General features: G+C 39.0%; 2 protein-coding genes across 2 annotated transcripts; both read right to left on the minus strand.

Moving 5' to 3' along the window:
- Positions 1-231: 231 nt before the first annotated feature.
- Positions 232-2,191, minus strand: LOC115998387. Its single transcript, XM_031237959.1, has 2 exons — positions 2,050-2,191; positions 232-1,412 (listed from the first exon to the last, which is right to left on the minus strand). Exon 2 carries the CDS (start codon positions 1,387-1,389, stop codon positions 487-489), a length of 903 nt encoding a protein of 300 aa, XP_031093819.1. The 5' UTR covers positions 1,390-1,412; positions 2,050-2,191; the 3' UTR covers positions 232-486.
- Positions 2,192-5,803: 3,612 nt separating this feature from the next.
- LOC115999369 (probable inactive protein kinase DDB_G0270444) lies at positions 5,804-23,192 on the minus strand. The gene is made up of 42 exons (XM_031239222.1): positions 23,187-23,192; positions 22,994-23,044; positions 22,448-22,498; positions 21,902-21,952; positions 21,356-21,406; positions 20,810-20,860; positions 20,264-20,314; positions 19,718-19,768; positions 19,172-19,222; positions 18,626-18,676; positions 18,382-18,410; positions 18,254-18,272; positions 18,080-18,130; positions 17,534-17,584; positions 16,988-17,038; positions 16,442-16,492; positions 15,881-15,946; positions 15,350-15,400; positions 14,804-14,854; positions 14,242-14,307; positions 13,847-13,903; positions 13,711-13,761; positions 13,150-13,215; positions 12,921-12,949; positions 12,793-12,811; positions 12,619-12,669; positions 12,058-12,123; positions 11,512-11,577; positions 10,982-11,032; positions 10,436-10,486; positions 10,192-10,220; positions 10,064-10,082; positions 9,890-9,940; positions 9,481-9,536; positions 9,217-9,364; positions 8,671-8,721; positions 8,125-8,175; positions 7,579-7,629; positions 7,033-7,083; positions 6,487-6,537; positions 6,115-6,133; positions 5,804-5,973 (listed from the first exon to the last, which is right to left on the minus strand). Exons 1-42 carry the CDS (start codon positions 23,190-23,192, stop codon positions 5,804-5,806), a joined length of 2,205 nt encoding a protein of 734 aa, XP_031095082.1.
- Between the last annotated feature and the right edge of the window lie 2,356 nt (positions 23,193-25,548).

Genomic DNA, 25,548 nt, shown 5'->3' on the forward strand with positions numbered 1-25,548 from the left:
ATAGGTGGGTGGTGGTTCAGAAAAAGGTAGAAAAATAGTAGTAGTGCATGAAAGATAATCATAGATAAGTAACAATAAGAGTAGGTAGGTGTAAATAAATAATTATAGGGGTAAACTGAGATAACTACATAAGTGATGGCAAGAGTAGATAGAAGTAGTAAAAAATTCTTTAAATTTTGTATCTCGCTGGACTTGGTACTTATCAATTGGTATAGCTAACCCTGGGAAGTGTGGGATTGCAATCCCAAGATTAATATTAAGTGAAACTTTGGCACCCCAACACTGAACCCAGTTTCTTCCTAGTTCAGAGTGGTTTTCATTAACCCTCAAAAAGATTTATGATTCTCAAGAATGCAGGTACACTGGATACATCAAACGACCTGTATATTAACTAATAAAAGATATAGTCAGGAGCCATGCCATAAACTGATAAGCATAAACATAGAATTAATTAGCAGAATTAACGAAATGTTTAGAACTTGGTCTTCAACTGAAGTTTGGGCTCAGAGACATGTCAGCAATGCCTGAAATGATATCATCTAGTGATTGGTCATTCCATCCTCTTGATGATCGGGAATCCTCAGAGACTGAAGCTACTGGCTGTAAGGAGCGCTGAGCTATGGCTTTTTTCACCTGCCCTATGAGTTCATCTTCCTCATCTGGAATATCTAATTCCCAGACCTTGAAGATATTCTCAGCTGGTAGATCCTCCAGAAATGCTGGAAAATTTGAGTCCTCTGGATCATCAGTAACAAATATCCTCTGGTTTTCATTGTATGTTGGAAGGAAAACATTCTCTGAGTCAAATTTTGAGCTCAAAGTATTAGTGCTCTCATTAATCTGATGAGAATCAAATATGTTCCCCTCTTGTTCATTGCTCAAACTAATCTGATCATAATCAATCATGTTCCCCGCTTGTTCATTGCTCAAACTAAATGGATAATAATCAACCATGTTCCCCTCTTGTTCATTGCTCAAACTAATCGGATAATAATCAATCATGTTCCCATCTTGTTCATTGTTCAACCTAATCTGATCATACCCAATTCTGTTCCCCTCCTCTTTTTCATTTCCGGGAGGATTATAAGTAGTTGTCTTGTCCAGCATTGGTGAACTTCTACCTTTTCTACCAAAGAGGGAAATTTTTTTGTCAGCTGCTTCACAAAATTCGCCCTTCTGATCCACAGAAGACTTAAGTTGGGAATGAATATCTAATAAGGCAAATGCATTTCTGAAAGAATCCAAGCCGCCTTCTAATATTTCAGGATCTCCAATAAGACAGGAATCAGCCCAAGCTAGATCTTCTGCAGAATTGTCATCACCATTTCCTCTATAATTGAGGCGAGACGGAGGAACACTACCTTGCTTTTTGTAATCACCGAAATCCATAGCTAGGGTAATGCAAGGTTGCCCTGAAGCATAGATTACCCAATCAAGATTTCAAGAACCCATAGACACTAACAAATAAGAGAGTTTGCAATCACATAACAGTATAGCACACCATCAGAAGACATCATCTATTCCTCTTATCACATAATATAAGTCTATTATTACCTTTTAATATCAACCACAAATACTCTATAATAACCAGTATCCTTGCTGAATACATACTGGAGAACAAATCACAATGTTCATAACGCCTCAAAACTGTAATTTTTTTTTTTTTATGTTTTGTAATTAATTATTTTCTTTAAATTTCTTTTCACCATCAATTAAGGATATAACTCAACTAAGACATCACTTAGTACAGAATCAGAATTACAACAGAACCGAAAAGCAATCTTCCATTGATCTTTGCCAAATTAAAGATAACATCATTATATCAATGCCACGAAGAATTCTAGGGACATAAATTTCGACTAAAACTCAAACAAGTAGATAACCAGAGTCGATAGAGATAGAAAAACGATATTAAAAGCAACGTCGATGAACAAACGTGTTCCCTTATACAGATTACAGAATTTAGGGTAGAAATCAGTTTCTTGGTTCCGGTGTAAAAAGAAGAACGGGAGCATAAAACATCGAGCAAGGAAGATTTTAAAGCTTTACCTTAGACAATGAAGCCGAAAATTAGCGGTGATGAGTGCTAGAAATCGAAAATTATGGCAACAAAAAAGCGTTATAGAAGATTGAATTGCAGTATCGGTAAGTAAGGTATTGGGATTTTATAAGTTTTTCGGAGTCCGAACAACGCTAAAATCAAAAGAGTAATCAGCTCCTAATCCGTATTAGAAAAGGATAATGGAGGTCCGGGCGTCCGGCATAGTTGATCCACTTTGATTAATGGGTCGAATTGGGCCATGGCAAAAGACAGACAAATTATTGTTTGAACTATAATCCACATGAATATAAAATACCTTTTTAATATATTAAAAATATATTATGTGTGTATTGAATGTACATTATTTAATAGTATATAAAATAATATATTTTTAGTACTCAAATAATGTACTTTACATACATAAATAATGTACTTTTTAAAAGACATGTCCATGCGGCAAATTACTTATAAATTATTTATTTATTAATAGAGTTTTTTTTTGCACTTTTGGTCCCACGACTATAGTGGCACTATCAAGATTAATCCACGATTTTCAAACCTTGCAATTTCGGTCAACGACTATTTTTTTTGTTACAAAAATGGTCCTTTCGGCGAATTTTCTGTCAATTTCTCGTTGGAAAACAAATTTCCCTTTCAAGCAGGGTTAAAATGTGTGTACTGAATGTACATTATTTTTTTTGGGTCCATTTTAGCCCTGCTTGAAAGGAGAATTTTTTTTCCTTGTGAGAAATTGACGAAAAATACGCTGGAAGGACCATTTTGCAACAAAAACAATAGTCGTAGACCGAAATTGCAAGGTTTGATCAATCCTGATAGTGTCACTATAGTCGTGGGACCAAAATTGCAAAAAACTCATTTATAATATATTGAAGTATTATAGATTTATGTTTAGGATGTATATTAAAACTTAATTAATAACTTTTAAATAATAAATTTGTAGTATATTAAAAATAAACATTTAATATATTAAAAATGAATTGGTACATCGATGGTCATCTTGTAATATAGACCATAGTCCATGGTATAATGGTTCAATACTTATTGTGTGGACCACGGTCCAAAACGGTCATTTTGTGCAATTTTTATTTCACACGACCCACTGCAATATACATTTTTATAACTTATAATGTACATTATTTTAACACATAATGTACTTTATCTTACCCCCAAAAATTTTATTATTCTAACTCATAATGTACATTATTCTAACACATATAGTGCATTATTCTAACACATAATATACATTATCTTACCTCAAAAGTTTCATTATTCTAACACATACTCCATCTGTCACATTTTACCTGTCCTATTTACTATTCATTGGTCAAACAAACTCTTTCTTCATTGCTTATTTTCTTTAGTAATTTTTTATTTTTTAAAATTTTTTTTTTTGTGTTTAATAGTACTTTTAATGTAGTTTCTAAATATATAAATTTTATATATTAATGTTAAACTTATTAAATTAGATAAAAATAACTTCAGTCAAGCCTCGTTAAACGAACCAGACAATCAAAATGGGACGGAGATAGTAATATATATTATTCTAATTCATAAAATTCAGCAATATCTTTTTGGACCGTGATCCATACAGTTAGGTAGACCGAAATTTGCGATAATGGTTGTCCATGCTTTATAAATCACAAAATGTTGTTTTATTAATTTTGATTTGTAATGTTTTTGTCAAAATTTTACAGAATATAGTCCTATCTGAAAACATTATATATGTCACTGTAGGTTTTGTTTATAGTTTTTGTATGTTTTTTCTGTGCTAATAAAGATATAGATTACTTCAAATGTTGTACATTGTGTTGTTATTAGACAAAATTCACGGTACTGCATGTATTTTTGTTAAACATAATTACCTTGCACCATTATAACTCAATTACTATTTAATACTCCGTACATTTTAACCTTAATGACTAAAAAAATAAATATTATAATGCAATATATAAATACCATCTATAGTGGCCAATGACCTTGTGGTCTAGTGGCACCCGGTGTCCCAGTTAATATTCCCACATGAATGATGGGAGTGAGTTCGAGCCTCAGTGGAGGTAACTGTTGACTCTTTGTGCTTCAGTAGGTTGAAAAAGTAGTTATGAACAGATACTACATTGTAACCGAGTCAATAGTACTCAAAAAAAATACCATCTATAGTGTAAAGATAATAAATTAACTTTTTATTTTTAATAATTTTGCAACAATCATCTTTATAACTTTGTACATTATGTATAACTAAAAATTATTTAATTATCATTTTATTTTTTTAATATAAATAAAATTTTAATACCATCTATAGTGTAAAGATAATAAATTAACTTTTTATTTTTAATAATTTTGCAACAATCATCTTTATAACTTTGTACATTATCTATAACTAAAAATTCTTTAATTATCATTTTATTTTTTTTAATATAAATAAAATTTTCTCAATATTAATATAAATATTACGATAATAATTAATCATTTGAAAAGTATTTAAAGGTTGTTTTTGGCTGAGGGATGAAGCCAACATTTCCATATTCATTTCCTCCCATTTTTAGATTAGTTTTTCTACCAATTTAGAGTTAGATTTAGGTTTTACTATTGATCCAAAACTGAAGATCAAAGACATTGAAGTTGTATTTCATTTCTAGTAGGTAAATTTCATTCCTAATCTAGTTTTCTATTTCAATTGTTTGCAATTTACATTCCTTGAATGCAATTAGGTTTTGGGATTTTTTTTTTTCGATTCCTACAATGAAGTGCTAGTTTAGATTGTGGAGTGGATGCTAAAATCTAGTTCTTGTGTTTGATTTGTTACAATTCATCCAATTGATTTTAAGAAATGTTGATTAGGGTTCTTGTGTCATGTGTGGTTGAGGTTCATATTGGTTTGTGCTTATTTAAGGCCTTAATAGGTAGCAAAGTTAGGGGAAGTGTGTGATTGCACGATAGAGGATCCACATGAGTTCGAATCAACCACATCCCCGCCCTTGATCCGGAAGGATGAGGCCCGGGAGGAGTGGTAGACCATGTGTTCGACAAAATGCCCCAACTAAATGAGGACTTGGGAGTCTGAGTGTGATGCCACTTGGTGATGGTGTCGTGTGCTCCCTTGATTGAGCCCGAGTCACGTTGCCTAGTATCCCCATAGTAGGATCAAACACGAGGCCTAGATAGGACATCTATCTCCTTGCCTTTCCTTAGTTGTTTTCCTTCGTTTTGCAATTGCCTATCTCTTATTCTATGATTCTCTTGCTTTCAAGTGCTTCTTGTAACTATTATCTCTTAACCTCCTAAATGCCAATGCATAATTTGATTCCAATTTGCCATCCTTGAGAACACGACACTCGGGGAACTTCTTCTCCGTTTTACTCACATTCCACCTCACCATAAACTACAACATCAAAATGGTGGCGTTGCCGGGGATGGCAAACGGTTTTTTAATTGTGTTTGACATTTTGGAAGTTGTTTGTTAAGAGTTATTGAATTGCTTTCTTTTTGATTGTTTTCTTTTCTTATTTTTGTTGCTTAATTGAAGAAGTGAGCACAATTGTCTTTGAATATTTTGAGGCTCACTTGCAACTAATTTTAGTTTCAAAGAATTGTTGTTGGCTAAGCTTTGTGCAGAGAATTTTTGTTGAAAATCAATTGTAAGTTTGCCAATGAGTGCCTATATGAATTCCCATGGTTATCCGCACCATGGAGGACAATCTTAGAGAGATTTTCCACCCCAACCATATCCCTACTAACCCCATTCTACCTATGTTTACCCTCCACCACCATACCACTACTCAGCATCTCCATATCCTTATCCATCTTCATATGTAAACCACACCCATAAACCATACCATTATTCCACCTCTTATATGCATAGCCATCATCCACCACTATATGCACACCCACCTCCACCTTGTCAAGAAGAACTCCTGTCAAAATCTCTCATTCTTCAAGAGGACTCATTGAGCTTTAAAGTTTTATTTGAAAGTGCTGATAAAAAGCTTATCCAAATGATGAAAAAGATCGACCCAACCTATACTCACGAGCCATATTCATACCCCACCTCTTACCCAACCACCTAGTACCCACCTGCATCACAATGTAATGAAGGAAATAATGCTACACACTTCTAAGAAACACTACCTCACACTCTCTATTATACTACCTCAAATCCTTGTGAAAGACCCCTTGTGATTACCTCGCACCTGCCAAGGACGAGATTGAGATCTTAAAGGAGAAGATAGAGGCATTCACAAAGATGGCTAAGGAGGACACGGCCAATTTAAGGGCAAAAATTAAGAGTGAATTGAAAGAATAATTTGTCACCCTTCGAGAGGAAGAGCTTCCATTGGAAGAAATTGAAACGAAACTGCTATCTATGATGGAGGAACTCATGCAGAAAAGTTCATCACGGGTTAACTACCCACTTCAAGATGACCTACCTCTTCAACACTCACCTCTTCCCTATCATTTTGTTTTTCCTCAACCTCATTCTTCAAGAGAACTCATTGAGCTTTAAAGCTTTATTCAAAAGTGCTGATAAAAAGCTTATCCAAATGATGAAAAAGATTGACCCAACCTATACTCACGAGCCATATTCATACCCCACCTCTTACCCAACCACCTACTACCCACCTGCATCACAATGTAATGAAGGAAATAATGCTACACACTTCTATGAAACACTACCTCACACTCTCTATTATACTACCTCAAATCCTTGTGAAAGACCCCTTGTGATTACACCCCACCGGCCAAGGACGAGATTGAGATCTTAAAGGAGAAGATAGAGGCATTCACAAAGATGGCCAAGGAGGACACGACCAATTTAAGGGCAAAAATTAAGAGTGAATTGAAAGAATAATTTGTCACCCTCCGAGAGGAAGAGCTTCCATTGGAAGAAATTGAAACGAAACTGCTATCTATGATGGAGGAACTCATGAAGAAAAGTTCATCACGGGTTAACTACCCACTTGAAGATGACCTACCTCTTCAACACTCACCTCTTCCCTATCATTTTGTTCTTCCTCAACCTCATTCTTCAAGAGGACTCATTGAGCTTTAAAGCTTTATTCAAAAGTGCTGATAAAAAGCTTATCCAAATGATGAAAAAGATCGACCCAACCTATACTCACGAGCCATATTCATACCCCACCTCTTACCCAACCACCTAGTACCCACCTGCATCACAATGTAATGAAGGAAATAATGCTACACACTTCTATGAAACACTACCTCACACTCTCTATTATACTACCTCAAATCCTTGTGAAAGACCCCTTGTGATTACACCCCACCGGCCAAGGACGAGATTGAGATCTTAAAGGAGAAGATAGAGGCATTCACAAAGATGGCCAAGGAGGACACGACCAATTTAAGGGCAAAAATTAAGAGTGAATTGAAAGAATAATTTGTCACCCTCCGAGAGGAAGAGCTTCCATTGGAAGAAATTGAAACGAAACTGCTATCTATGATGGAGGAACTCATGAAGAAAAGTTCATCACGGGTTAACTACCCACTTGAAGATGACCTACCTCTTCAACACTCACCTCTTCCCTATCATTTTGTTCTTCCTCAACCTCATTCTTCAAGAGGACTCATTGAGGTTTAAAGCTTTATTCAAAAGTGCTGATAAAAAGCTTATCCAAATGATGAAAAAGATCGACCCAACCTATACTCACGAGCCATATTCATACCCCACCTCTTACCCAACCACCTAGTACCCACCTGCATCACAATGTAATGAAGGAAATAATGCTACACACTTCTATGAAACACTACCTCACACTCTTTATTATACTACCTCAAATCCTTGTGAAAGACCCCTTGTGATTACCTCCCACCGGCCAAGGACGAGATTGAGATCTTAAAGGAGAAGATAGAGGCATTCACAAAGATGGCTAAGGAGGACACGGCCAATTTAAGGGCAAAAATTAAGAGTGAATTGAAAGAATAATTTGTCACCCTCCGAGAGGAAGAGCTTCCATTGGAAGAAATTGAAACGAAACTGCTATCTATGATGGAGGAACTCATGAAGAAAAGTTCATCACGGGTTAACTACCCACTTGAAGATGACCTACCTCTTCAACACTCACCTCTTCCCTATCATTTTGTTCTTCCTCAACCTCATTCTTCAAGAGGACTCATTGAGCTTTAAAGCTTTATTCAAAAGTACTGATAAAAAGCTTATCCAAATGATGAAAAAGATCGACCCAAGCTATACTCACGAGCCATATTCATACCCCACCTCTTACCCAACCACCTACTACCCACCTGCATCACAATGTAATGAAGGAAATAATGCTACACACTTCTAAGAAACACTACCTCACACTCTCTATTATACTACGTCAAATCCTTGTGAAAGACCCTTTGTGATTACACCACACCGGCCAAGGACGAGTCTGAGATCTTAAAGGAGAAGATAGAGACATTCACAAAGATGGCCAAGGAGGACACGACCAATTTAAGGGCAAAAATTAAGAGTGAATTGAAAGAATAATTTGTCACCCTCCGAGAGGAAGAGCTTCCATTGGAAGAAATTGAAACGAAACTGCTATCTATGATGGAGGAACTCATGAAGAAAAGTTCATCACGGGTTAACTACCCACTTGAAGATGACCTACCTCTTCAACACTCACCTCTTCCCTATCATTTTGTTCTTCCTCAACCTCATTCTTCAAGAGGACTCATTGAGCTTTAAAGCTTTATTCAAAAGTGCTGATAAAAAGCTTATCCAAATGATGAAAAAGATCGACCCAACCTATACTCACGAGCCATATTCATACCCCACCTCTTACCCAACCACCTAGTACCCACCTGCATCACAATGTAATGAAGGAAATAATGCTACACACTTCTATGAAACACTACCTCACACTCTCTATTATACTACCTCAAATCCTTGTGAAAGACCCCTTGTGATTACCTCCCACCGGCCAAGGACGAGATTGAGATCTTAAAGGAGAAGATAGAGGCATTCACAAAGATGGCCAAGGAGGACACGACCAATTTAAGGGCAAAAATTAAGAGTGAATTGAAAGAATAATTTGTCACCCTCCGAGAGGACGAGCTTCCATTAGAAGAAATTGAAACGAAATTGCTATCTATGATGGAGGAACTCATGAAGAAAAGTTCATCACGGGTTAACTACCCACTTGAAGATGACCTACCTCTTCAACACTCACCTCTTCCCTAACTTGAAGATGACCTACCTCTTCAACACTCACCTCTTCCCTATCATTTTGATGACCTACCTCTTCAACACTCACCTCTTCCCTATCATTTTGTTGACCTACCTCTTCAACACTCACCTCTTCCCTATCATTTTGTTATTCCTCAACCTCAATTCTTCAAGAGGACTCATTGAGCTTTAAAGCTTTATTCAAAAGTGCTGATAAAAAGCTTATCCAAATGATGAAAAAGATCGACCCAACCTATACTCACGAGCCATATTCATACCCCACCTCTTACCCAACCACCTACTACCCACCTGCATCACAATGTAATGAAGGAAATAATGCTACACACTTCTATGAAACACTACCTCACACTCTCTATTATACTACCTCAAATCCTTGTGAAAGCCCCCTTGTGATTACACCCCACCGGCCAAGGACGAGATTGAGATCTTAAAGGAGAAGATAGAGGCATTCACAAAGATGGCCAAGGAGGACACGACCAATTTAAGGGCAAAAATTAAGAGTGAATTGAAAGAATAATTTGTCACCCTCCGAGAGGAAGAGCTTCCATTAGAAGAAATTGAAACGAAACTGCTATCTATGATGGAGGAACTCATGAAGAAAAGTTCATCACGGGTTAACTATCCACTTGAAGATGACCTACCACTTCAACACTCACCTCTTCCCTATCATTTTGTTCTTCCTCAACCTCATTCTTCAAGAGGACTCATTGAGCTTTAAAGCTTTATTCAAAAGTGCTGATAAAAAGCTTATCCAAATGATGAAAAAGATCGCCCCACCCTATACCCACGAGCCATATTCATACCCCACCTCTTACCCAACCACCTAGTACCCACCTGCATCACAATGTAATGAAGGAAATAATGCTACACACTTCTATGAAACACTACCTCACACTCTTTATTATACTACCTCAAATCCTTGTGAAAGACCCCTTGTGATTACCTCCCACCGGCCAAGGACGAGATTGAGATCTTAAAGGAGAAGATAGAAGCATTCACAAAGATGGCCAAGGAGGACACGACCAATTTAAGGGCAAAAATTAAGAGTGAATTGAAAGAATAATTTGTCACCCTCCGAGAGGAAGAGCTTCCATTGGAAGAAATTGAAACGAAACTGCTATCTATGATGGAGAAACTCATGAAGAAAAGTTCATCACGGGTTAACTATCCACTTGAATATGACCTACCTCTTCAACACTCACCTCTTCCCTATCATTTTGTTCTTCCTCAACCTCATTCTTCAAGAGGACTCATTGAGGTTTAAAGCTTTATTCAAAAGTGCTGATAAAAAGCTTATCCAAATGAGGAAAAAGATCGACCCAACCTATACTCCCGAGCCATATTCATACCCCACCTCTTCCCCACCCACCTAGTAGCCACCTGCATCACACTGTAATGAAGGAAATAATGCTACACACTTCTAAGAAACACTACCTCACACTCTCTATTATACTACCTCAAATCCTTGTGAAAGACCCCTTGTGATTACCTCCCACCTGCCAAGGACGAGATTGAGATCTTAAAGGAGAAGATAGAGGCATTCACAAAGATGGCCAAGGAGGACACGACCAATTTAAGGGCAAAAATTAAGAGTGAATTGAAAGAATAATTTGTCACCCTTCGAGAGGAAGAGCTTCCATTGGAAGAAATTGAAACGAAACTGCTATCTATGGTGGAGGAACTCATGAAGAAAAGTTCATCACGGGTTAACTATCCACTTGAAGATGACCTACCTCTTCAACACTCACCTCTTCCCTATCATTTTGTTCTTCCTCAACCTCATTCTTCAAGAGGACTCATTGAGCTTTAAAGCTTTATTCAAAAGTGATGATAAAAAGCTTATCCAAATGATGAAAAAGATCGACCAACCTATACTCACGAGCCATATTCATACCCCACCTCTTACCCAACCACCTACTACCCACCTGCATCACAATGTAAAGAAGGAAATAATGCTACACACTTCTATGAAACACTACCTCACACTCTCTATTATACTACCTCAAATCCTTGTGAAAGACCTCTTGTGATTACCTCCCACCGGCCAAGGACGAGATTGAGATCTTAAAGGAGAAGATAGAGGCATTCACAAAGATGGCCAAGGAGGACACGACCAATTTAAGGGCAAAAATTAAGAGTGAATTGAAAAAATAATTTGTCACCCTCCGAGAGAAAGAGTTTCCATTGGAAGAAATTGAAACGAAACTGCTATCTATGGTGGAGGAACTCATGAAGAAAAGTTCATCACCGGTTAACTACCCACCTGAAGATGACCTACCTCTTCAACACTCACCACTTCCCTATCATTTTGTTCTTCCTCAACCTCATTCTTCAAAAGGACTCATTGAGCTTTAAAGCTTTATTCAAAAGTGCTGATAAAAAGCTTATCCAAATGATGAAAAAGATCGACCCAACCTATACTCACGAGCCATATTCATACCCCACCTCTTACCCAACCACCTACTACCCACCTGCATCACAATGTAATGAAGGAAATAATGCTACACACTTCTATGAAACACTACCTCACACTCTCTATTATACTACCTCAAATCCTTGTGAAAGCCCCCTTGTGATTACACCCCACCGGCCAAGGATGAGATTGAGATCTTAAAGGAGAAGATAGAGGCATTCACAAAGATGGCCAAGGAGGACACGACCAATTTAAGGGCAAAAATTAAGAGTGAATTGAAAGAATAATTTGTCACCCTCCGGGAGGAAGAGCTTCCATTGGAAGAAATTAAAACGAAACTGCTATCTATGATGGAGGAACTCATGAAGAAGAGTTCATCACGGGTTAACTACCCACTTGAAGATGACCTGCCTCTTCAACACTCACCTCTTCCCTATCATTTTGTTCTTCCTCAACCTCATTCTTCAAGAGGACTCATTGAGCTTTAAAGCTTTATTCAAAAGTGCTGATAAAAAGCTTATCCAAATGATGAAAAAGATCAACCCAACCTATACTCACGAGCCATATTCATACCCCACCTCTAACCCAACCACCTACTACCCACCTGCATCACAATGTAATGAAGGAAATAATGCTACACACTTCTATGAAACACTACCTCACACTCTCTATTACACTACCTCAAATCCTTGTGAAAGACCCCTTGTGATTACCTCCCACCAGCCAAGGACGAGATTGAGATCTTAAAGGAGAAGATAGAGGCATTCACAAAGATGGCCAAGGAGGACACGACCAATTTAAGGGCAAAAATTAAGAGTGAATTGAAAGAATAATTTGTCCCCCTCCGAGAGGAAGAGCTTCCAATGGAAGAAATTAAAACGAAACTGCTATCTATGATGGAGGAACTCCTGAAGAAAAGTTCATCACGGGTTAACTACCCACTTCAAGATGACCTACCTCTTCAACACTCACCTCTTCCCTATCATTTTGTTCTTCCTCAACCTCATTCTTCAAGAGGACTCATTGAGCTTTAAAGCTTTATTCAAAAGTACTGATAAAAAGCTTATCCAAATGATGAAAAAGATCGACCCAACCTATACTCACGAGCCATATTCATACCCCACCTCTTACCCAACCACCTAGTACCCACCTGCATCACAATGTAATGAAGGAAATAATGCTACACACTTCTATAAAACACTACCTCACACTCTCTATTATACTATCTCAAATCCTTGTGAAAGACCCCTTGTGATTACCTCCCACCGGCCAAGGACGAGATTGAGATCTTAAAGGAGAAGATAGAGGCATTCACAAAGATGGCCAAGGAGGACACGACCAATTTAAGGGCAAAAATTAAGAGTGAATTGAAAGAATAATTTGTCACCCTCCGAGAGGAAGAGCTTCCAATGGAAGAAATTAAAACGAAACTGCTATCTATGATGGAGGAACTCATGAAGAAGAGTTCATCACGGGTTAACTACCCACTTGAAGATGACCTGCCTCTTCAACACTCACCTCTTCCCTATCATTTTGTTCTTCCTCCACCTCATTCTTCAAGAGGACTCATTGAGCTTTAAAGCTTTATTCAAAAGTGCTGATAAAAAGCTTATCCAAATGATGAAAAAGATCGACCCAACCTATACTCACGAGCCATATTCATACCCCACCTCTTACCCAACCACCTAGTACCCACCTGCATCACAATGTAATGAAGGAAATAATGCTACACACTTCTATGAAACACTACCTCACACTCTCGATTACACTACCTCAAATCCTTGTGAAAGACCCCTTGTGATTACACCCCACCGGCCAAGGACGAGATTGAGATCTTAAAGGAGAAGATAGAGACATTCACAAAGATGGCCAAGGAGGACACGACCAATTTAAGGGTAAAAATTAAGAGTGAATTGAAAGAACAATTTGTCACCCTCCGAGAGGAAGAGCTTCCATTGGAAGAAATTGAAACGAAACTGCTATCTATGATGGAGGAACTCATGAAGAAAAGTTCATCACGGGTTAACTACCCACTTGAAGATGACCTACCTCTTCAACACTCACCTCTTCCCTATCATTTTGTTCTTCCTCAACCTCATTCTTCAAGAGGACTCATTGAGCTTTAAAGCTTTATTCAAAAGTGCTGATAAAAAGCTTATCCAAATGATGAAAAAGATCGCCCCACCCTATCCTCACGAGCCATATTCATACCCCACCTCTTACCCAACCACCTAGTACCCACCTGCATCACAATGTAATGAAGGAAATAATGCTACACACTTCTATGAAACACTACCTCACACTCTCTATTATACTACCTCAAATCCTTGTGAAAGACCCCTTTTGATTACCTCCCACCGGCCAAGGACGAGATTGAGATCTTAAAGGAGAAGATAGAGGCATTCACAAAGATGGCCAAGGAGGACACGGCCAATTTAAGGGCAAAAATTAAGAGTGAATTGAAAGAATAATTTGTCACCCTCCGAGAGGAAGAGCTTCCATTGGAAGAAATTAAAACGAAACTACTATCCATGATGGAGGAACTCAAGAAGAAGAGTTCATCACGGGTTAACTACCCACTTGAAGATGACCTGCCTCTTCAACACTCACCTCTTCCCTATCATTTTGTTCTTCCTCAACCTCATTCTTCAAGAGGACTCATTGAGCTTTAAAGCTTTATTCAAAAGTGCTGATAAAAAGCTTATCCAAATGATGAAAAAGATCGACCCAACCTATACTCACGAGCCATATTCTTACCCCACCTCTTACCCAACCACCTAGTATCCACCTGCATCACAATGTAATGAAGGAAATAATGCTACACACTTCTATGAAACACTACCTCACACTCTCTATTATACTACCTCAAATCCTTGTGAAAGACTCTTTGTGATAACTCCCACCGGCCAAGGACGAGATTGAGATCTTAAAAGAGAAGATAGAGGCATTCACAAAGATGGCCAAGGAGGACACGACCAATTTAATGGCAAAAATTAAGAGTGAATTGAAAGAAAATAATTTTTCACCCTCCGAGAGGAAGAGCTTCCATTGGAAGAAATTGAAACGAAACTGCTATCTATGATGGAGGAACTCATGAAGAAAAGTTCATCACGGGTTAACTACCCACTTGAAGATGACCTACCTCTTCAACACTCACCTCTTCCCTATCATTTTTTTCTTCCTCAACGTCATTCTTCAAGAGGACTCATTGATCTTTAAAGCTTTATTCAAAAGTGCTGAGAAAAAGCTTATCCAAATGATGAAAAAGATCGACCCAACCTATACTCACGACCCATATTCATACCCCACCTCTTACCCAACCACCTAGTACCCACCGGCATCACAATGTAATGAAGGAAATAATGCTACACACTTCTATGAAACACTACCTCACACTGTCTATTATACTACCTCAAATCCTTGTGAAAGACCCCTTGTGATTACCTCCCACCTGCAAAGGACGAGATTGAGATCTTAAATAAGAAGATAGAGGCATTCACAACGATGGCCAAGGAGGACACGACCAATTTAAGGGCAAAAATTAAGAGTGAATTGAAAGAACAATTTGTCACCCTCCGAGAGGAAGAGCTTCCATTGGAAGAAATTGAAACGAAACTGCTATCTATGATGGAGGAACTCATGAAGAAAAGTTCATCACGGGTTAACTACCCACTTGAAGATGACCTACCTCTTCAACACTCACCTCTTCCCTATCATTTTGTTCTTCCTCAACCTCATTCTTCAAGAGGACTCATTGAGGTTTAAAGCTTTATTCGAAAGTGCTGATAAAAAGCTTATCCAAATGATGAAAAAGATCGACCCAACCTATACTCACGAGCCATATTCATACCCCACCTCTTACCCAACCACCTACTACCCACCTGCATCACAATGTAATGAAGGAAATAATGCTACACACTTCTATGAAACACTACCTCACACTCTTTATTATACTACCTCAAATCCTTGTGAAAGACCCCTTGTGATTACCTCCCACCGGCCAAGGACGACATTGAGATCTTAAAGGAGAAGATAGAGGCATTCACAAAGATGGCCAAGGAGGACACGACCAATTTAAGGGCAAAAATTAAGAGTGAATTGAAAGAATAATTTGTCACCCTCCGAGAGGAAGAGCTTCCATTGGAAGAAATTAAAACGAAACTACTATCCATGATGGAGGAACTCAAGAAGAAGAGTTCATCACGGGTTAACTACCCACTTGAAGATGACCTGCCTCTTCAACACTCACCTCTCCCCTATCATTTTGTTCTTCCTCAACCTCATTCTTCAAGAGGACTCATTGAGCTTTAAAGCTTTATTCAAAAGTGCTGATAAAAAGCTTATCCAAATGATGAAAAAGATCGACCCAACCTATACTCACGAGCCATATTCATACCCCACCTCTTACCCAACCACCTACTACCCACCTGCATCACAATGTAATGAAGGAAATAATGCTACACACTTCTATGAAACACTACCTCACACTCTCTATTATACTACCTCAAATCCTTGTGAAAGACCCCTTGTGATTACCTCCCACCGGCCAAGGACGAGATTGAGATCTTAAAGGAGAAGATAGAGGCATTCACAAAGATGGCCAAGGAGGACACGACCAATTTAAGGGCAAAAATTAAGAGTGAATTGAAAGAATAATTTGTCACCCTCCGAGAGGAAGAGCTTCCATTGGAAGAAATTGAAACGAAACTGCTATCTATGATGGAGGAACTCATGAAGAAAAGTTCATCACGGGTTAACTACCCACTTGAAGATGACCTACCTCTTCAACACTCACCTCTTCCCTATCATTTTTTTCTTCCTCAACGTCATTCTTCAAGAGGACTCATTGATCTTTAAAGCTTTATTCAAAAGTGCTGATAAAAAGATTATCCAAATGATGAAAAAGATCGACCCAACCTATACTCACGAGCCATATTCATACCCCACCTCTTACCCAACCACCTAGTACCTACCTCCATCACAATGTAATGAAGGAAATAATGCTACACACTTCTATGAAACACTACCTCACACTCTTTATTATACTACCTCAAATCCTTGTGAAAGACCCTTTGTGATTTCCTCCCACCGGCCAAGGACGACATTGAGATCTTAAAGGAGAAGATAGAGGCATTCACAAAGATGGCCAAGGAGGACACGACCAATTTAAGGGCAAAAATTAAGAGTGAACTGAAAGAAAAATATGTCACCCTCCGAGAGGATGAGCTTCCATTGGAAGAAATTGAAACGAAACTGCTATCTATGATGGAGGAACTCATGAAGAAAAGTTCATCACGGGTTAACTATCCACTTGAAAAAGACCTACCTCTTCAACACTCACCACTTCCCTATCATTTTGTTCTTCCTCAACCTCATTCTTTAAGAGGACTCATTGAGCTTTAAAGCTTTATTCAAAAGTGCTGATAAAAAGCTTATCCAAAGGATGAAAAAGATCGACCCAACCTATACTCACGAGCCATATTCATACCCCACCTCTTACCCAACCACCTAGTACCCACCTGCATCACAATGTAATGAAGGAAATAATGCTACACACTTCTATGAAACACTACCTCACACTCTCTATTATACTACCTCAAATCCTTGTGAAAGACCCCTTGTGATTACCTCCCACCGGCCAAGGACGAGATTGAGATCTTAAAGGAGAAGATAGAGGCATTCACAAAGATGGCCAAGGAGGACACGACCAATTTAAGGGCAAAAATTAAGAGTGAATTGAAAGAATAATTTGTCACCCTCCGAGAGGAAGAGCTTCCATTGGAAGAAATTGAAACGAAACTGCTATCTATGATGGAGGAACTCATGAAGAAAAGTTCATCACGGGTTAACTATCCACTTGAAAATGACCTACCTCTTCAACACTCACCACTTCCCTATCATTTTGTTCTTCCTCAACCTCATTCTTCAAGAGGACTCATTGAGCTTTAAAGCTTTATTCAAAAGTGCTGATAAAAAGCTTATCCAAAGGATGAAAAAGATCGCCCCAACCTATCCTCCCGAGCCATATTCATACCCCACCTCTTACCCAACCACCTACTACCCACCTGCATCACAATGTAATGAAGGAAATAATGCTACACACTTCTATGAAACACTACCTCACACTCTCTATTATACTACCTCAAATCCTTGTGAAAGACCCCTTGTGATTACCTCCCACCGGCCAAGGACGAGATTGAGATCTTAAAGGAGAAGATAGAGGCATTCACAACGATGGCCAAGGAGGACACGACCAATTTAAGGGCAAAAATTAAGAGTGAATTGAAAGAACAATTTGTCACCCTCCGAGAGGAAGAGCTTCCATTGGAAGAAATTGAAACGAAACTGCTATCTATGATGGAGGAACTCATGAAGAAAAGTTCATCACGGGTTAACTACCCACTTGAAGATGACCTACCTCTTCAACACTCACCTCTTCCCTATCATTTTGTTCTTCCTCAACCTCATTCTTCAAGAGGACTCATTGAGCTTTAAAGCTTTATTCAAAAGTGCTGATAAAAAGCTTATCCAAATGATGAAAAAGATCGACCCAACCTATACTCACGAGCCATATTCATACCCCACCTCTTACCCAACCACCTAGTACCCACCTGCATCACAATGTAATGAAGGAAATAATGCTACACACTTCTATGAAACACTACCTCACACTCTCTATTATACTACCTCAAATCCTTGTGAAAGACCCTTTGTGATTACCTCCCACCGGCCAAGGACGAGATTGAGATCTTAAAGGAGAAGATAGAGACATTCACAAAGATGGCCAAGGAGGACACGACCAATTTAAGGGCAAAAATTAAGAGTGAATTGAAAGAATAATTTGTCACCCTCCGAGAGGAAGAGCTTCCATTGGAAGAAATTGAAACGAAACTGCTATCTATGATGGAGGAACTCATGAAGAAAAGTTCATCACGGGTTAACTATCCACTTGAAAAAGACCTACCTCTTCAACACTCACCACTTCCCTATCATTTTGTTCTTCCTCAACCTCATTCTTCAAGAGGACTCATTGAGCTTTAAAGCTTTATTCAAAAGTGCTGATAAAAAGCTTATCCAAATGATGAAAAAGATCGACCCAACCTATACTCACGAGCCATATTCATACCCCACCTCTTACCCAACCACCTACTACCCACCTGCATCACAATGTAATGAAGGAAATAATGCTACACACTTCTATGAAACACTACCTCACACTCTCTATTATACTACCTCAAATCCTTGTGAAAGACCCCTTGTGATTACCTCCCACCGGCCAAGGACGAGATTGAGATCTTAAAGGAGAAGATAGAGGCATTCACAAAGATGGCCAAGGAGGACACGACCAATTTAAGGGCAAAAATTAAGAGTGAATTGAAAGAATAATTTGTCACCCTCCGAGAGGAAGAGCTTCCATTGGAAGAAATTGAAACGAAACTGCTATCTATGATGGAGGAACTCATGAAGAAAAGTTCATCACGGGTTAACTACCCACTTGAAGATGACCTACCTCTTCAACACTCACCTCTTCCCTATCATTTTGTTCTTCCTCAACCTCATTCTTCAAGAGGACTCATTGAGCTTTAAAGCTTTATTCAAAAGTGCTGATAAAAAGCTTATCCAAATGATGAAAAAGATCGACCCAACCTATACTCACGAGCCATATTCATACCCCACCTCTTACCCAACCACCTAGTACCCACCTGCATCACAATGTAATGAAGGAAATAATGCTACACACTTCTATGAAACACTACCTCACACTCTCTATTATACTACCTCAAATCCTTGTGAAAGACCCCTTGTGATTACCTCCCACCGGCCAAGGACGAGATTGAGATCTTAAAGGAGAAGATAGAGGCATTCACAAAGATGGCCAAGGAGGACACGACCAATTTAAGGGCAAAAATTAAGAGTGAATTGAAAGAATAATTTGTCACCCTCCGAGAGGAAGAGCTTCCATTGGAAGAAATTGAAACGAAACTGCTATCTATGATGGAGGAACTCATGAAGAAAAGTTCATCACGGGTTAACTACCCACTTGAAGATGACCTACCTCTTCAACACTCACCTCTTCCCTATCATTTTGTTCTTCCTCAACCTCATTCTTCAAGAGGACTCATTGAGCTTTAAAGCTTTATTCAAAAGTGCTGATAAAAAGCTTATCCAAATGATGAAAAAGATCGACCCAACCTATACTCACGAGCCATATTCATACCCCACCTCTTACCCAACCACCTAGTACCCACCTGCATCACAATGTAATGAAGGAAATAATGCTACACACTTCTATGAAACACTACCTCACACTCTCTATTATACTACCTCAAATCCTTGTGAAAGACCCCTTGTGATTACCTCCCACCGGCCAAGGACGAGATTGAGATCTTAAAGGAGAAGATAGAGGCATTCACAAAGATGGCCAAGGAGGACACGACCAATTTAAGGGCAAAAATTAAGAGTGAATTGAAAGAATAATTTGTCACCCTCCGAGAGGAAGAGCTTCCATTGGAAGAAATTGAAACGAAACTGCTATCTATGATGGAGGAACTCATGAAGAAAAGTTCATCACGGGTTAACTACCCACTTGAAGATGACCTACCTCTTCAACACTCACCTCTTCCCTATCATTTTGTTCTTCCTCAACCTCATTCTTCAAGAGGACTCATTGAGCTTTAAAGCTTTATTCAAAAGTGCTGATAAAAAGCTTATCCAAATGATGAAAAAGATCGACCCAACCTATACTCACGAGCCATATTCATACCCCACCTCTTACCCAACCACCTACTACCCACCTGCATCACAATGTAATGAAGGAAATAATGCTACACACTTCTATGAAACACTACCTCACACTCTCTATTATACTACCTCAAATCCTTGTGAAAGACCCCTTGTGATTACCTCCCACCGGCCAAGGACGAGATTGAGATCTTAAAGGAGAAGATAGAGGCATTCACAAAGATGGCCAAGGAGGACACGACCAATTTAAGGGCAAAAATTAAGAGTGAATTGAAAGAATAATTTGTCACCCTCCGAGAGGAAGAGCTTCCATTGGAAGAAATTGAAACGAAACTGCTATCTATGATGGAGGAACTCATGAAGAAAAGTTCATCACGGGTTAACTACCCACTTGAAGATGACCTACCTCTTCAACACTCACCTCTTCCCTATCATTTTGTTCTTCCTCAACCTCATTCTTCAAGAGGACTCATTGAGCTTTAAAGCTTTATTCAAAAGTGCTGATAAAAAGCTTATCCAAATGATGAAAAAGATCGACCCAACCTATACTCACGAGCCATATTCATACCCCACCTCTTACCCAACCACCTACTACCCACCTGCATCACAATGTAATGAAGGAAATAATGCTACACACTTCTATGAAACACTACCTCACACTCTCTATTATACTACCTCAAATCCTTGTGAAAGACCCCTTGTGATTACCTCCCACCGGCCAAGGACGAGATTGAGATCTTAAAGGAGAAGATAGAGGCATTCACAAAGATGGCCAAGGAGGACACGACCAATTTAAGGGCAAAAATTAAGAGTGAATTGAAAGAATAATTTGTCACCCTCCGAGAGGAAGAGCTTCCATTGGAAGAAATTGAAACGAAACTGCTATCTATGATGGAGGAACTCATGAAGAAAAGTTCATCACGGGTTAACTACCCACTTGAAGATGACCTACCTCTTCAACACTCACCTCTTCCCTATCATTTTTTTCTTCCTCAACGTCATTCTTCAAGAGGACTCATTGAGCTTTAAAGCTTTATTCAAAAGTGCTGATAAAAAGCTTATCCAAATGATGAAAAAGATCGACCCAACCTATACTCACGAGCCATATTCATACCCCCCCTCTTACCCAACCACCTACTACCCACCTGCATCACAATGTAATGAAGGAAATAATGCTACACACTTCTATGAAACACTACCTCACACTCTCTATTATACTACCTCAAATCCTTGTGAAAGACCCCTTGTGATTACCTCCCACCGGCCAAGGACGAGATTGAGATCTTAAAGGAAAAGATAGAGGCATTCACAAAGATGGCCAAGGAGGACACGACCAATTTAAGGGCAAAAAATGAGAGTGAATTGAAAGAATAATTTGTCACCCTCCGAGAGGAAGAGCTTCCATTGGAAGAAATTGAAATGAAACTACTATCTATGATAGAGGAACTCATGAAGAAAAGTTCATCACGGGTTAACTACCCACTTGAAGATGACCTACCTCTTCAACACTCACCTCTTCCCTATCATTTTGTTCTTCCTCAACCTCATTCTTCAGGAGGACTCATTGAGCTTTAAAGCTTTATTCAAAAGTGCTGATAAAAAGCTTATCCAAATGATGAAAAAGATCGACCCAACCTATACTCACGAGCCATATTCATACCCCACCTCTTACCCAACCACCTACTACCCACCTGCATCACAATGTAATGAAGGAAATAATGCTACACACTTCTATGAAACACTACCTCACACTCTCTATTATACTACCTCAAATCCTTGTGAAAGACCCCTTGTGATTACCTCCCACCGGCCAAGGACGAGATTGAGATCTTAAAGGAGAAGATAGAGGCATTCACAAAGATGGCCAAGGAGGACACGACCAATTTAAGGGCAAAAATTAAGAGTGAATTGAAAGAATAATTTGTCACCCTCCGAGAGGAAGAGCTTCCATTGGAAGAAATTGAAACGAAACTGCTATCTATGATGGAGGAACTCATGAAGAAAAGTTCATCACGGGTTAACTACCCACTTGAAGATGACCTACCTCTTCAACACTCACCTCTTCCCTATCATTTTGTTCTCCCTCAACCTCATTCTTCAAGAGGACTCATTGAGCTTTAAAGCTTTATTCAAATGTGCTGATAAAAAGCTTATCCAAATGATGAAAAAGATCGACCCAACCTATACTCACGAGCCATATTCATACCCCACCTCTTACCCAACCACCTACTACCCACCTGCATCACAATGTAATGAAGGAAATAATGCTACACACTTCTATGAAACACTACCTCACACTCTCTATTATACTACCTCAAATCCTTGTGAAAGACCCCTTGTGATTACCTCCCACCGGCCAAGGACGAGATTGAGATCTTAAAGGAGAAGATAGAGGCATTCACAAAGATGGCCAAGGAGGACACGACCAATTTAAGGGCAAAAATTAAAAGTGAATTGAAAGAATAATTTGTCACCCTCCGAGAGGAAGAGCTTCCATTGGAAGAAATTGAAACGAAACTGCTATCTATGATGGAGGAACTCATGAAGAAAAGTTCATCACGGGTTAACTACCCACTTGTAGATGACCTACCTCTTCAACACTCACATCTTCCCTATCATTTTGTTCTTCCTCAACCTCATTCTTCAAGAGGACTCATTGAGCTTTAAAGCTTTATTCAAAAGTGCTGATAAAAAGCTTATCCAAATGATGAAAAAGATCGACCCAACCTATACTCACGAGCCATATTCATACCCCACCTCTTACCCAACCACCTACTACCCACCTGCATCACAATGTAATGAAGGAAATAATGCTACACACTTCTATGAAACACTACCCCACACTCTCTATTATACTACCTCAAATCCTTGTGAAAGACCCCTTGTGATTACTTCCCACCGGCCAAGGACGAGATTGAGATCTTAAAGGAGAAGATGGAGGCATTCACAAAGATGGCCAAGGAGGACACGACCAATTTAAGGGCAAAAATTAAGAGTGAATTGAAAGAATAATTTGTCACCCTCCGAGAGGAAGAGCTTCCATTGGAAGAAATTGAAACGAAACTGCTATCTATGATGGAGGAACTCATGAAGAAAAGTTCATCACGGGTTAACAACCCACTTGAAGATGACCTCCCAATTTCGGAAGCCAATCCAAGGGTTGTACATGAGGTTGAGGAAGAACAAAATGATAGGGAAGAGGTGAGTGTTGAAGAGGTAGTGGAGTGTGACGCCCCGGTGCTTGAAGAAGTTCCAATTTCCGAATTGGATTATCAAAAGAATGTAGAGATGGAAAGTGATGATGAGGACATTGAAGTAGTGTGGGAAGATGAAGAGCCGACATGTGGTAACATTCTTGATCCGTCTTGTGCTAATAGTCTTGAAAATTCTTGTGCTCAATCTTTCGTTGAAAACACTCTTGACACTTGTGCGAATGACTCCCCTTTGAATTGCAATGATGATATTTATGTTTGTGATAATACTTGTTTTTATTTTCGGGAGGATGATTCCATAGGCTTTGTTGATGATGATTCTATTAATGAGTGTGAGAGTGTTGATTCCTTTGATGATGATAATTGTGGTCCTTGTGAGGATGACTCCCTTTGCAATGATTTTTCTAATATTTTTTATTATGCTTGCTTCAATTTTTGGGAGGATGATTCCATAGAATTTTGTGATGATAATTTGATGAATACTTGTGAGGGTTGTGAGGATTCTCTTTTGTTTGATGATGAATATGTTTTCTTTAATTTTTGGGAGGATGAATCCTTAGACTTGTTTAGCAATGGGTTGATGAGTGAGGGGGATGATGCTTCATTTTACTCATGTGAGGATGAGGGTGATTTTTCTAGTTAAATTGAGTGGGGAGATGAGGAGAAGGAGTGTGAGGAAGAGATAGTGGAAAACGGAGAGATTGTCACTTTGACATAATGGAGAGAGTTGAGTGGGGAAACTTTTTCTAAATTTGAAATTGAAAAGGGGAGTGAGGAGATATGGTATAAAGAGAGTGCTAAAAATGAAAAGATCTTTTAGGGTGGAAGAGATAAGGATGAAAAGAGAAGGGAAGTTCAAACCATCCTTGAGAGATTGAGGGTGGTGTGCAATGCTAGGTTTGGTTTAATCATGAACATTATTCTTCCTTTTCTTTTGGTTGAATTCAAGGTTGTCAGATATCTTCGGGCATACCTTGAAACAAAGGTACATGGGACGCTTGGTAAGGTCCCGAAATCGGTATGCTTCGAAGGATAGCACCTACCGCGTCTAGCCAAAGACGTTAAACGTGGCGCTCTTGGGAGGCACTTCAAGTCTATCCTATGCATATTTTTCATTGTTTCTTTTGTGTTTTGTTAGCTTGTTGTTAGTTCTTGCTTTGTTATCTTTTGAGCTAACATTGTAGGTGATTTTGGTGCTAAGCCATGAAGAATTTGAGCTAAAATTGACCAAAAGTGGAAGGCAAAAGCTGGGAGACGAAGAAAGTGATCAGCACTGCTATTCCATGTGGCTTCCACGCGTGGAGACCACGTGGAACCTTTCCAGTGTTGATCCACGTGGCCCTCCCACGCGTGGAGGCCACGTGGAATAATTCCAGTACTGGTCCACGTGGCTCTCCCACGCGTAGAGCCCACGTGGACAAGGTTTGACAAGGTGTTGTGCATTGTGCTCTTTTTCATCCAATTTTTAAGTGTCTCAAAGGTTTGGCCATGCTAAGAATCATCTCTTATCATATTTTTCATGTTTTTTTTGTTGCTTTTGTTTTAGTTAGTTGCTTCATTTTAGACTTTATGCTTTGATGCTTTCATTGTGAATAAAAGGAGTTCTGCCATCCCATTGCTCTTCAAATTAGTTGTCCTCAGGTGATGGTCACACAAGTCAAGCTGCTGTTGAATCATCTGTTAATGCTACTGAGAATAGTTAAGGTGCTCAGTCCTCTAAATCAGAACAGTTCTGATTTAAAACTTGGGTTTGCATTTTCTACTTTCGCCCTCCTTAGAAATCTTGTGTCTACAGATTCACAAGTTAATGGCAATAGGGGGAGTAGAACAAACCTTCTAACCATGTTACTTGTTATTGTTTGCTGCTATTGGTTACTTGTTGCTGCTGAACTGCTGGTTACTACATTTAATGAAGACCCTCAGACCCTCAAGA

The sequence above is a fragment of the Ipomoea triloba genome, chromosome 12, assembly GCF_003576645.1.
Source record: "Ipomoea triloba cultivar NCNSP0323 chromosome 12, ASM357664v1".
Classification (NCBI taxonomy): domain Eukaryota; kingdom Viridiplantae; phylum Streptophyta; class Magnoliopsida; order Solanales; family Convolvulaceae; genus Ipomoea; species Ipomoea triloba.